This window comes from Ursus americanus, chromosome 24 (assembly GCF_024610735.1).
Source record: "Ursus americanus isolate L20-20 chromosome 24, mUrsAme1.1.p, whole genome shotgun sequence".
NCBI lineage: Eukaryota > Metazoa > Chordata > Mammalia > Carnivora > Ursidae > Ursus > Ursus americanus.
The window spans coordinates 40290914-40304969 of record NC_142150.1 but is presented as its reverse complement, the minus strand read 5'-3'; the positions used below and the strand labels follow the sequence as shown (position 1 = coordinate 40304969).

General features: G+C 50.8%; 1 protein-coding gene across 2 annotated transcripts; it reads left to right on the top strand.

Annotated features, from left to right (window-relative positions):
• BATF2 (basic leucine zipper ATF-like transcription factor 2) lies at positions 1 to 7248 on the top strand. 2 transcript variants are annotated; one of them, XM_045775591.2, is made up of 3 exons: positions 1 to 1275; positions 2548 to 2649; positions 5598 to 7248. In XM_045775591.2, exons 1-3 carry the CDS (start codon positions 1237 to 1239, stop codon positions 6279 to 6281), a joined length of 825 nt encoding a protein of 274 aa, XP_045631547.2. In that variant the 5' UTR covers positions 1 to 1236; the 3' UTR covers positions 6282 to 7248. The 2 variants fall into 2 exon arrangements, with proteins under 2 accessions (XP_045631547.2, XP_045631546.2); XM_045775590.2 differs by having other exon boundaries at positions 4 to 1275; positions 5595 to 7248.
• The last annotated feature ends 6808 nt before the right edge of the window (positions 7249 to 14056 follow it).

The window sequence follows — 14056 nt, the reverse complement described above, 5'->3', positions numbered from 1 at the left end:
AATGGTGTTGTGCAGACCTCCGTGCAGCTAGTGATTTTCAAACAACTGGACGTGACGGGCTCAAGCTCGATGCTCCGTGCAGCTCTGAATCGCCCAGAAGATCAGAGTTGCAAGGACTTGCTGAACTCTTCCTCTGTACCAGGCATGGTTGCCGGTGCCTTGCCCACCTCAACTCATTTCATGTGCCCGACGGAATTATTTTCATCCCCACTTTATAGATTGGAAAACAAAGGCAAAGAACAGTGAAATTATTTTTCTTAAGATTTTATTTATTTATTTATTTATTTATTCGAGAGAGACAGTGCGCAGGAGAGCACAAGCAGGGGGAGCAGCAGGGAGAGGGAGAGGGAGATGGAGGCTCCCCGCTGAGCAGGGACCCTGCTGCGGGGCTCAATCCCAGGACCCCGAGATCACGACCTGAGCCGAAGGCAGACGCTTCACCGACTGAGCCACCCAGGCGCCCCACAAAGGTGAAATTATGTCCCCAAGTGACCTAGCTTGGAAGTTGTTCTCCTAACCGCTAGACACCACTCCCTCTACTGCTGCGTGGTCTGTTGAATGAAAACACAGTGATTTATCCATCTGTTCTCCTATTTAAAGGCTATCGCTTATTTCTGCACACTTGCCTCAACATTGGTCTCAGAGGGTTTGGGGGTGGTTGTATCATCTTGCTTGGTTCCTCTGTGAAGCTGTGAGTAGCTATTTGTACCATCCCCCTACACCCTTTGGAGACCAGGAAACTAAGACTCAGGGAGGGTGAGTCACGTTCTCAAAGCTGCGCAGCCCCGACAGGCCGGAGGTGGGCTGCGAACCCGCACGCCGGCAATTCCCGAGCTCAGAGGCTCTCCCGTGACCCACATGAGCCCTCAGCTCCCCATTGGCTTCGCCTCTTGGCTCTGTGCCTGGCCCCTTGCCCTCCCTTTCCCAGGACACCCTCCCCATAACAGGCGTTTGGTCTCCCCTCCTCTGGCCACCCTCCGTCGTTCTCCCTCCAGAAAAGGGGCCCAACCGGAAGGCCAGTTTGCGTTAGGAAATTCCAGCCACGTGAGCCAACCCGAGCCAGGGATTCTGAGCAGCCGGTGGCTTTAGAAGAAACTGAAACTTGGTTTGCTGGGGGCGGAGTGGTCACCGGTGATTTAAAGAGCTGCCACTTCCTTGGGCCCCCAGAGGGCACTGGGAGGTCACCGTGGCAGAGGGACACCCGAACTGAGCCTCTGCCTGCCCCCTGCCTAAGCCATGCACCTCTGTGGGGGCAATGGGCTGCTGACCAGGACGGTGAGTACAGGGAACCAGGGACAGGGGTTGAGAAGGGGAATATGGCCAAGCGTCCCCGGTTCCCAGGCAGGGAGGGACGTGGTCAGAGCTTCTAGTCCCCGCTCTGTACTTATGGGCAGTGTGCCCGTGGGATCCGCAGATCCTCTCTCTGGGCTTCGGTTTCCCCAGGTGATTGACATGAGGGCTTCCCTACTCTCGTATTGCAGAGCCAGGCTCCCGTTTAGGACGTGGCTTCTGAATAGTGCTGTCTCCTAACCCGCCCTCCCCTCACTGCCCTTATGGGAGCATTCTCGTCCTTCCCCAAATTCTCTGGCTTGGCTCCCCTTGGAGGCCCTGCTCCTCTCCCAGGACCCAAGGACCAGAAGCCCACCCCCTTCTGCCAAGTGCAGTTCCCCCAGGCTCCTGTCTCTTGGCCCTCCCAGCACCTGGAATGGGCCTTTTGTGACCACGACCCGAGCAGCACGGAGTTCTCAGCTGGGAGGGCAGGGTCCTGTCTGAGCTCCGTAGAGTCAGAACACACCCCCAGAGTGACCTAGGAGAAGGGGGATTTGGGCTGTGGGGTGTCTAACATTCTCTCTTGCCCGACCTTCCAAAACTTTGGGCATTTGGGTCCTAAGTTCCATGGACCCCCTAACGTGAGGTCCAGGGGAGGGGGAGGGGCCCTGCTGGGAAGCTTTGGGTCCACTCACGCATTCCAGGTTGCCGCCACACTAGAATGTCAGCGACATGAGGGCAGGGATTTTTGCCCGTTTGATTTGCTGTTCCATCCCCCGCCACTGGCTCAGCGCCTGGCACACAGTAGGTGCTTCATAAATACCTGTTGAGTCACTGAATATCAGCTTCGGGCCCGGGCTGGGCATGGGCTCATGGAGCCAAACTGGACCCTGGCCCTGCCCTTGCCGACGAAGCTCCCGCCGGCTTCACAGCCCTCGTGCAGACGAGGCGCCGAGGCTCGAGGAGGGAGTGATTTGCCCAGAGCTGGGCGGCTGCTAAGGAGAGTGTAGGTGTGAAGTCAGTTCTGCCTGCCTTCGAACGGAAGCTTTGGGCTTCTCCGGGTGTCCTCCCCCATTGTGAGCTGTGAGCAGGACGTGTGGGTGAGGCAGCTGTTCAACAAGCGATGCCGTGTGGGTGCCCAGGGAGGCAGAGGGGCCCTCCAGGAGACAGGAGACCCTCAGGGAATTGAACTGGGGAGGGTGTGGCTTTACAGATGGCCTGGGCAGAGGGGGCAAGCACCCGCCGGGACCCCTGAGCCCTCTGCCTCACACCCTGCAGGACCTCGAGGAGCATCAGAGGCTGAAGAAGAAACAGAAGAATCGTGCAGCCGCCCAGCGCAGCCGGCAGAAGCACACGGACAAGGCGGACGCCCTGCACCAGGTGGGGGATGCCTGACTCCACTTCCCTGGCCTGGCCACCTCCCCCCAGCCCTAGCTCCATGCCTGTGAGCAGCTCCCCCTCCACTGCCATATGTCTCCAGGTCTGAGCTTGAGAGAGGTGCCGAGTACAAACTGTGCCAGACACACGCTGGGCTCTGGGGACACAAAGGTGTGTCTGCGGCCCAGCCCTGCCCTTGAGGCGCCCTGGGTTTAGGGAGAGGAGACAAGCGCTCACCCTGTGAGAAACTGGTTCAGGGTTAAGATGGGCTGGCTTTAGAGTCCCAGCCGTGGCACTCACAGCTGTAAGTCACTTCCTTCGCCGCGTCACTGTCCTCATCCAAAACACGGGGACAATAATCCCTGCCCACTGGCAGGACCCTTGTGGAGACTAAAGGAGGCCAAGGAGCCCAGTGGGGTGGGGGAGGGCTCTGTTGTACTTGCCTCTTCACTGTGGATGGTAACTTGACCTTGGATGGTAACTGACCCTTGGAGCTTTTCTTCTTCCTCCGTGCAGAGAGAAAGGACATCACCAGTTCCATCCCAGGGAAAGGATTCAGAGTGGGCTCAGGACCTGGCCCTTGGGAAAGTGCTTACACTTTAATCCTTACAATGCTGAGTGAAATTCACAGCCTTCCCTGCCAAAGGCCCCATGCTGTCTCCTCCCCTAACACCCTGTTCTCCGAGTACCTTCACTGGTCATGCGCATCCAGCCCTGGGGCTCTGCAGGGACTGTTCCTTCTAGCCTCAGACCACCATCCGCCTAGATTCACACTTCTGTCCAGTTGTTTAGTTTACATGTCACCTCCCCAGAGGGCCTTTCTAAACCACATGGTCTAAAGAGCTAGACCTGTTACTCTGCGCTATTTTTCTTGTTAGCCCTGAACTTACGTATTTAGAGACCTGTTGCTTGTCCCCCTTACCAGACCGGAAGCACCATGAGCTATTTTGTTCCCTGCTGTTTCCCCATCACCTGGAACAGTGCCCACCAAATAGAAGGAACTCAGTCGTGCCCCGTGGAGCGGGTGTTAGAGTCAGAATGAAGTGCTCTAGGAGCACACAGGTGGGGCAACACACAGGTGGTGGCATCAGGGTGATAATGGGGATGGAGCCTGGGCGGGTCTTGAAGGATGCATAGGAGTTTTCCAAACGGATGAAGGTAGCAAAAGGCATCGCCGGCAAATGGAATTGCACTGGTGTGGGCATGTGTGAGTGAGGACCAGGATGGTGCCCACCTGGCAGGGTAGAGACTTCATGCATTCATGTGTTCATTCCTTCCAGAAAGACCTACTGAGTGCCCCCGTGTGACAGGTACAGTTCTCAGCGTTGGCGATACGCTGTGAACACAGCAGACAAAAGCCTACCCCACACTCTCCAGGGCTCATATTTTCATGGGGGAGCCAGACAAACAAATAAACTATCCATGAGGGATTTGGGATGTCAGCTGGTGATAAGCGCTGTGGGGCCAAATCCATCAGGGAAGAGGCAAGGGAGCGGGGAGGGTGGGGTGACGGAAACCTAACGGGGGGAGCCTTCCTTGAGGAGGAAACGTGAGCAGCCTAGAGGTGGCAAGTGAACGAAGGAGTGAACCAGTGAGTGACTCCATTTCTAGAGGTGAATTGAAGCCTTTGGAGAATTTAGGTGAGAGGTGACCTAATGCCATGTTTTAAGAATATTATTCCACATGCAGAGAGCAGCCTGGAAGTAGGGCTGCTGGTGGTTTTGAGGCCTCTTAGAATTTCAAGTCCATGCCCTCAGTAACATTTTTATGTAAAACACCCTTGTGGCTTCTCCTTTTAAAAACTGTCCACAAAAGGGGCGCCTGGGCGGCTCAGTGGGTGAAGCGTCTGGTTCTTGGTTTCAGCTCGGGATCCCATGGGTCATGAGATCGAGCCCCACGTGGAGCCCGTGTCGGGGGGCAGGTGCTAGGGCCCTGTGCTCGGCAAGGAGTCAGCTTGAGCTTCTGTCTCTGCACCTCCCCCACTCACCAGACTCTCTTGCTTTCACATAAATGAAAAAAGGAAAATAAGTAAAAGATAAATCAAAATTGTCCACAAAAGGGGTGAGGTAGGGGAGCGAACCAGAGGAAGTCACTCAGCCTTAGGAGCGTGGAAAGAAAGTTCTTTCATTGCTGTCACTGTAAATGGTCGTTTAGAACGGCACACTGTCAGCGGGTTCTCAGAACCCAGAGTCCAGCAGGACAGAACCTACCAGATGCTGATTCAGGGGTGCCGAATAGAACATTCTGGTGCTGCCACCCTGTGAAATACCACCCAGGGCTCCTCCCACGGTGCCTCGGTGAGTCAGTTCTGGGCACTGGGGAGGTGTGACAGGGCACGGAGCAGCTAAACGTGTGCAAGGCAGAGAAGGCAAGCTGTCCTGAGAAGGCCACGTCAGGATTAGCCCAAGGGAGGAGGTGCTGGAGGAGTGTGCCGGCACGGGAGACAGGAAATGTGGTGGGGAAGCAGAGTCCATTGGAGGGCCAGGAAGCTAAGGGGAGCAGAAGTCAGAGAGATAGAGCCGGAGGTGTGAGCTGGGGCTACTGTGCACAGGGAGGCGTGGTAGCCTTTGAAGGACTTGAATGTACAGTTGACCCTGTAATTGCCAAACAGTTCCTCTGGGCCAAGAGAATGGAGGGGTTTCAGGGGTGCCCCAGTCAGGAGGTTGGTGGAGTTCTCAGGCGAGTGGAGGTGGCCAGCTGGTGGAGACCCGCTGACTCAGGGGACTGGTCTGAGGATGGAGAGCGGGCCAAAATGAACCCCAGTAGGAGTAGAATGGGCAAGAGGGGCTGGGTGGCTGTGGAGAGCCGGCCAGAGAGGAGCCAAGGGGCCCTTGCTTAGACATTTGGGTGGCGGTATACCTTTCCCCCTAAGTTAAGGACCCTGGGGGCGGGGTACAGGACTCATGCTGGCTGACATCTCTCCCCCACCCATCTGCTTCTGCCCCCAGCAGCACGAGGCCCTGGAGAAACACAACCACGTGCTGCGGAAGGAGATCCAGGCCCTGCAGGCCGAACTGGTGTGGTGGGGCCGGACCCTGCATGCGCATGAGCGCCTGTGCCGCGTGGACTCTGCCACCTGGTTGGCTCCGGTGACCCCTGGCTGCTGGGGCCAGACCGAGCGGCCCCCAGACCCCATGCTCCATGGACAACATGGCTGCCAGGAGCAGTTGGGCCTGTTCCAGACCCCAGTCTCTTCTCCCTCGGCTCACCGGCTCTCTCCAGATCCACAGCCTCATAGTTCGCCTGGCCTCCCCCTGTCCCCTCTGCCCTCTCTGTCCGTTGGCTCTACAGAGGTCGCTGTACCCCCTCCCCAGCTGTCCCCCAGCCCTGTCCAGTCAGCCTCACCCACTGGCTCCAGCCTGCTGAGGCCTTCCTCCAAGCTTGATACCCTCCTGCCCGGCCCCCCAGCCCAACCTGCCCCTCTACAGCCCTCTGTGATGGAGCACCCCCCCAGAGGGAAGCTGGGGTCCTCACCTGACGGCCTCATAGCGCCTCTGGGGCTGGCCTGCCTGCACAGTCAGGAACACAAGCCTGAGATGTTACCGGCAGCAGATCAGCAAGGGCTGGGCGTGGATCCCAGCCCCCATCCGCTCCTGGCCTTCCCCCTGCTCTCCTCTGCTCAAGTCCACTTCTAACCCATCCCCAGGAGCCGAGCTAGCCCGTTCCTCGGGCTGAAGGAGTAGCCTCAGCACACAGGCACCTCCTCCCTTACCACTGGAGGTTGCCTGTCTTGGCTGACCAGCTGGCCCAGCATTTCACCAGGAAAAGAAGGTCATCACTGCTGCCCGGCACTCTGCCAGACCCTGTCACCGCCATTATCTTATTTCAACTTCATGGTCATTCCGCAAAATCCAGATTATCATTCCACTTTTTTAGATAAGGAGACAGAGGCCAGAGAAGCCATGCAATGTGCCCAAGGTCACACAGTCTTTTTTGGGACCCGAAACACCACCATCTGCTCCTCTTTCTCCTAGTGGGATCCTGGCCCAGGCACCCTAGGAGCTGAAGTCCTAGAAACTGGGGGCTGGTGGGAGGAGGTTTACTGCTGGGAGAAGGGAGGAGCTCTTTCTGCTGGTTTGTGATTCCCAGAGCCACAGAGCCCGGCAGTTCCTGAAACCTCGCCCTAGCTGGGCCTCGTCCAGAGTCCAAGCCTGGATGGGGAGAGGCCAAGCAGGAGCCCGGAAGTGGACTCTTTCTTCCCTAGCAGTGTTTTCAGTGCCAAGGAACTGAACCTGTGGGTTGCAGGTGGGGAGAAGCCTGGAACAGTTCTCCCAGGGATTTCTGCTGGAGGGGCACCCATAGCCACACCAAGACCTCTGGGAGATTCTCCAGGGTCAGCTCTCCAGGCTATTCCCAAATAGCTCCTTGCCTCTCCCAGGCAGGAGCTCAGGTGCAGTATCTGCTGGGGTGGGGGTGTGGGTTCTCGCTCAGACTCAGGACAAGCTCTGTAAGGGGCCTGAGATGAGAAACCCCAATCCTTCACCCAGATTTTCACACACATGTAAACAGACACTATGCTAGTATTTGACACACTCCAGGATGCTGAGCACAAGTCTTGGCACACATGTTATGGTAAATAAATTAAAGCGTTTTCCAATTCTCTTTGCTTTAGCCAGTTCTTTAAACCTCTGGTTGTACTCTGCACGGCTGAAACTAAGGGCCTTTGAAAGAAGAGGGAATAATCTAGAGTTTAGAGTTGGGCAATCCCTCATGGACCTCCCAGTCTGCCTCCTCATATCGCATATGAGGAAGCTGAGACCCAGAGACGGGATGAACTTGCCCAGGACCACACAGCTAGACCGGGCGTGATGGTTGCAGGATCGTGGATGGTGCCAGAGCCGGGGTCACCACGGGTTCATGGAGAGCAGACTAGTGGGAGGAAAGCCAAGGTGCTTTTCGTTGGAGGTCAGCTGGAGTCTGGGACAAGAATTGATATAATGCACCATGGACCAGGACTCAATGAGGAGCAGGGTGTGTGTGTGTGTGTGTGTGTGTGTGTGTGTGTGTGTGTGTGTGAAGATATCGTGGTCTGGCTTGTGTCCATATACCCTAAAATTTGTCAGATACTGTGTTATGTTTTACTTGGGTTAACTCCAGGTTATGCCTCTACTATGCCTCTAATAACTCTGCGAGGTAGGTTTGGATATTATTCCCACTGTTCAGAAGGGGAAACTGAGGCCCAGGAGTGTTAAGTAACAAGCCCAAGGACTCATAGCCAGGAAGTGACACAGACTTGATGTGCCATCAGGAGCACTTAAACACAGACGACACTGCCTTCTACCTATCCCATACTCCTCCCGTAAGCCCGGCTTGAAGGGGCCAGCATGTACTCACAGATGTGACCCAAGGAGTTAAAACCCTACCTTAAGCTCAAAACCTGAGAGGGGAATGACTAAATTAACGCTAGTACACTCCTATAATGGGCTGCGGGAGGGGTGTGAGAAATAAAAAACGCTTTGAAGAATAGTGAATGAGATGGGGAAATGCTTACAACACACAGGGCAGAAAAAAACAATGTGTAACTGTCACTATGGTTTGATATTATGTTTATTTAAAAATAGAAAAAGATGAGGAGGAGGAGATGTTGTAGGATTCTCGAGAAGGGATATGAGCTAATATCTGTGAATCCTCAAATTTGTAAACACAGCTACTGTTATAGCATGAGGCTTCCACGTGGTTGAAACTATCCTAGGAATTTATATCTGGGTGTATCTGTCACTGCACAACAAGTTACTCCAAAAATGTAGTGGCTTACCTGGGAAATGTTTTATCATCTCACAGTTTTTCTGGGGCAAGAACTGAGCACAGCTTAGCTGGGGGCACCTGGCTCAGGGTCTTCCACAGCCTCCAGTCAGAGTGCTGGCCAGGGCTGCACCACAGGGAAGGTCAGCTGGGGTGGGGAGATCAGCTTCCAACCTCACTCACAGGCTGTCTGCGGGCCTCAGAAGGTCCACTTCCAAGCTTACTCACAAGGCTGTTGCAGGCTTCAGTTCCTTGAGGGCCGCTGGACCAAGAACCTCAGGTTCTTGTAGGCTGTTGGCTAGAGAGATTAGTTCCTTGCCACATGGGCCTCCCCACAGGGCAGCTCGACATGGGAGCTGGCTTCCCTCAGAGCAAGAAAGCTAGAGAGTGAGAAAATGTGAGCCATACAGAAGCCACAGAAATTTCAGAAATAACATCCTGACATTTTTACTGTATTGTATCTCCAGCCCATGCTTGAGGGGACGGGATTACACAAGGGCATACAAACCAGGAGGGGGATCACTGGGGATCATCCAGTGTAGAGGCTGCCTACCATCCTTGGTCAGAACCAGCACTTTCTTGGATCCCTACTTTTTCCTTTTGTCACTAGCATAGCAGGTAGCTAGCTCTCTTTGGGGAGGTCATTTTTTGGAAGGAAACCACTTTGGCCCCTTAGTAGCAGTGGCAATGCCCCCAGCAATGATCTGGTGGGTTTGGGGTTGTGGCAAGGTCCCTGGCTGGACTCATAGTCCCAAGTTAGCCTTGCAGCAAGCACAATGAAGAGGACACTCCCTCCTCAGAATGACCTTTGAAGTGATGCATGGACAGTCAGTGCTGAGATAGCAAGTACGTGCAGGCCAAGAGTCTTCTATGCTTTGAAAAATAATGACTCACTGGAAGACTGAAATTTAAACGCAATTTAAACTCTTTTAGTTTCTGAGATTCACCTCTGTACTCAGTTGAATGATGACTCCATAAAAGATATGTCCACCCAGAACCTATGAATGCGACCTTATTTGGAAAAAGGATCTTTGCAAATGTATTTAAGTCAAGGATCTTAAGATGAGATCATTGCAGATTACCCAGGTGGACCCGAAATTTAATGACCAATAAAAGGAAGTCACCAATAATAGGAAGAGAAGGTGCAGAGGAGAAGGCCATGTGGAGACAGAGGTAGAGATTGGAGTTAGGAAGCCCCAAGCCAAACATCTGGAACCACCAGAAGCTGGAAGAGGCAAAGAAGGCTTCTCCCTTTGGCCTCCCAAAGGAGCATGGAAGTAGGGAAAGCAGGGAGGAGGCTGTTACGGTTGTCCAGGTGAGTGATGATGGTAATTATGACCAGGGTGTTAGTAGGGAGGTGGTAGGAAGAGATCACATTCAGGGCATGCTTTGTAGATATAGCTGATGGGACATGCTCATGGATTGGATGTGGGGAAAGGGAGGAAGGAAGGATGATGCTGCAGTTGAGGGCCTGAGTAGTTGATGGCTGGTAGTTCCAAAGAACAAGAAAGATTGGAAGAGGAGCAGTTTAGAGTGTGAGGGGACAAGATCAGGAGCCCTGTCTTGGCAATGTTAATTTGAGATGCCTATTTGTCATCCAACTAAATAGAAAAGAGTTTAGAGATCAGGGTAATGGTCAAGGCTGGGTATATAAATTTGGAAGCTGGCAATGTAAAAATGGATGAGTGGACAATGTGGACTGGACAAGGTGACCTCTGAGGGCCCTTGTAGCTGTGACTGTCTAAGGACTTCCTCTCCTTCTGCCCCCAGACTCTCTCAGCCTGGCACTCCTTCCCTCATCATCCCGGCATGCCCAGAATCTGCCCCCTATCTTTTCTCTTTAGATGCTTTTTCTTCTAGGAAACCTCCTGTGATCTTCCAGAATAAAAATTACCCTCTATTCCTCAGACTCCTTGTCACAGCCATCTATCATTTTCTTTCTTGCGTGACTGTGCCTTCCTGGTTTTTGTTTTGTTTTGTTTAATTTCCCTCAATGGCAGCAACCAGTCTGGCACATCATGAGTCCTTTTTTCTTTTTTAAAGATTTTATTTTTAAGTAATCTCTACACCTCATGTGGGGCTCGAACCCACAGACCCAAGATCAAGGGTTGCATGCTCTAGAGCCAGGCACCCCAACATCATGAATACTTTTAAATGGCCCATGCATTGGGAAGCAGTAAAGCGTGATGGTTAGAGAACTTGAGCTCCAGTGCCAGACAGGATAAGATTCACATCCCAGCTCCACTACTTCCTGGCTCAACTTCTTCAAGCTTCAATTTCTCATCTGAAAAATGGTAATTGAAAAATGTACCACATTGCACCCAATGTATATGTGTGTATGTGTATACATATCCATATATACATGTATATGTAATAGCTTATATATTATGGAAAGGCATATGTTCACCTAAAGATATGAGCAAGAATGTTTCTATCAGCGATATTCATAGTGGTAGAAAACTGAAAACAGCTCAAATGCCCCATCAGCAGTACAATGAATAAATTGTGGAATGTTTTACACAAGGCTCCATGGCAACAAGGGTGAATACACTACAGCTATCTAGAACAATATGAATAAACTTCACAAACGTGATGTTGGGCTCTAGAAGCCAGACACAAAAGAGAAGACAATTTGTTCGATCCATTTATATAAAGTTCAAAAGTAGGAAAAAAGTAATCTATGCTGTTAAAAGTCAAGGCAGTGGTTACAGTTGGAGGGTAGCGCCTGGAAGGGGAGATGAAAGGCCTCCTTGGGTGCTGATAACGTTCTATTTCTTGATCTTCATTTTGGTTCACTGTCTGAAACGTCACTAAGCTGCATGTTTATGATCTGTGCTCTTCTTCGTTACGTCTGGTAGACTTCAATAAAAAGAGGCTAAATGTAGGGAGCATATCACAGTCTCTGGCACGTAGTAAGTGCTCAATAAATGTTAGTTACCACGAAGGAATGAATGAAAGAACCCACACCTTGCCTTCCAGTGAAAGCCACTAACAATCAGAACCATGGACAGATCAGAGTCTGCTCTCAAGGAAAGCTGAAGGGAAAGAAACCGATCTTAGGTCAGCTACAAAGGACTGGAAGCGGGAGAGATTCTGAGACCTTTCATCTTGGATTAGTGGTTCAGTGCCTTCTGGGGGGCATCCTACAATGCAGAAAGGGGACTATTCCTAGGGAACTGTGGGTATCTGTGTGTGTGCTCATGCAGAATTTCATTCCATTTTCAAAGGTCTGCAGCCTCTTGTTTTTCTAAGCCAGTGAATACTGAAATCTCCCCGGAGAGGCCATTCCTGAGTCTAGCATAACCAATGGCTTCCTCAGGCTCTGCAGGCTGTGCTCACTGTCTTGGGCTTGTGTTTACCTGGTTAGGGGAGACTGGGAAGTGGCCCCGGGCAGGGCAAAGATAACCTATGACAGAAGATCTTCTCTCAGTCATGCCCAGGCTCTAGGGAGAGAGGCATATTTTGTTATCAATTTAATGCTTTATTTGATAGTGAGTCTCCTGTCACTAGGAATATCCACACAGATGCTGCAGAACTACCTGTCAGGATATTGCAAGGAAGACTCCTGCAAAATGAAAAACTTATCTACGTGACTGCCAAGGGCATCCCAAGCCTGAAATTCTCTTATTTAATTCAACACAACATTTCCTTGAAGGCATGAACTGCTTCTCTATGCATTGCCCCCCCCATCAGTACTTTTCTTTTTTCCTAAGAATTAAAATAGTTCATGCTCAGTGGGAACTTTGAAAAGTGCGTGGGGGGGGGATTATCCATACCACTGAATATTACTCAGCAATAAAAAAGAATGAAGTACAGATACACGTAACAACTTTGATGGGTCTCAAGGCCATTACACTGAGCGAAAAGAGCCAATCTCAAAAGGCCACATACTGCATGATTCCACCTATGGAACATTCTCAAAATGATGCAAGTATAGAGATGGAGCACAGATTAGTGGTTGCAAAGGGTTAGGGATGGTCAGGGAGGAGATGGGTGTGGCTATAAAGGGTGGCATCTTTGAGGCGATGGAACGATTCTGTACCTTGCATGTGGTGATTACATGAATTTACACACCTGATAAAATGATTCTGAACTCGGGCGCCTGGTGGCTCAGTCGTTAGGTGTCTGCCTTCAGCTCAGGTCATGATTCCAGGGTCCTGGAATCGAGCCCCGCATCGGGCTCCCCGCTCAGCGGGAAGCCTGCTTCTCCCTCTCCCACTCCCCCTGCTTGTGTTCCCTCTCTTGCTGCCTCTCTGTCAAATAAATAAATAAAATATTTTTTAAAAAAGGTTCTGAACTATACACACACTTTATAGCAATGACATTTTCCTGGTTTTAATATTGTAGGTCATGTAAGATGTAATCATTGAGGACAACTGATGAAGTGTACAGGACTTTTTTGTATTGCTTTTGCAACTTCCTGTGAATTTATAATTATTTGTAAAAATAAATAAAATAAAATAAATTAATAAAAAAGTTTTTAGAACATAGCAAAGCCCACTGTTAACGTTTTAGCATATTTCCTGAGGATTATTTTCTTCACACAGTTAGGATCATATTGTATGTAAATTTTGTATCCTGAAATTTTTTCTTAATAGAATAGCATAGGCATTAAAAAAAAAAAGAACAGGGGCGCCTGGGTGGCACAGCGGTTAAGCGTCTGCCTTTGGCTCAGGGCGTGATCCCGGCGTTCTGGGATCGAGTCCCACATCGGGCTCCTCCGCTGGGAGCCTGCTTCTTCCTCTCCCACTCCCCCTGCTTGTGTTCCCTCTCTCGCTGGCTGTCTCTCTGTCACATAAATAAATAAAATCTTAAAAAAAAAAAAAGAACAGCATAGGCATTTCCTATGTCATTAACTACTCTACAACACAATCACTATAATAGTTAACGCTCATCACTTGGAAAAATGGGTAAATAAACGGTAGTACATTCATACAATAGAATATTATTCAGTGATCAAAAGGAAAAACTGCACCAATATGGATAAATCTCAAAAACATCACGCGGAGTGGAAGAAACTTTACACAAAATAGTATACATGATATGCTTTTATTTATATATATTTCTAAAAGAAGCAAACAATCTCTGATGGATAAAAATTAGCGTAGTGGTAACCTCCGAGGGGTGGGGGTGGAAGCGAGGGCAGGAATTGACTGGGAAGGGGAATGAGGGACCTTTCTGGTATGTTGGTAATGTTCCATATCTTGATAGGGATTTGGGTTACACAGGTGTATGCATTTGTTAAAATGTAGCCAATGTGGGGCACCTGGGTGGCACAGCGGTTAAGCGTCTGCCTTCAGCTCAGGGTGTGATCCCGGCGTTATGGGATCGAGCCCCACATCAGGCTCCTCCGCTATGAGCCTGCTTCTTCCTCTCCCACTCCCCTGCTTGTGTTCCCTCTCTCGCTGGCTGTTTCTATCTCTGTCAAATAAATAAATAAAATCTTTTTTTAAAAAGTAGCAAATGTACACTTACGAATTAGGCATTTCATTTCATGCAAATTTTATCTCAAAAGAAAAAACTCATAAATCAATAGGATTCCTAGTTAATGAAATGCATGCTGTAGTATCCAAGGGAAGCATACTCATGTCTGCAAGTTCTTTGAAATTCTCAACAAATAATGGATTGATGGATGGCGAGAAGGGTGGGTAGATGAATGGGTATGTGA

Coding starts and splice junctions, on each gene's coding strand:
- BATF2 (XM_045775590.2), top strand. CDS start 1,237: ATGCACCTCTGTGGGGGCAATGGGCTGCTGACCAGGACG. Junction 1,276..2,547: donor ATGGGCTGCTGACCAGGACG/GTGAGTACAGGG, acceptor CACACCCTGCAG/GACCTCGAGGAGCATCAGAG. Junction 2,650..5,594: donor AGGCGGACGCCCTGCACCAG/GTGGGGGATGCC, acceptor TTCTGCCCCCAG/CAGCACGAGGCCCTGGAGAA.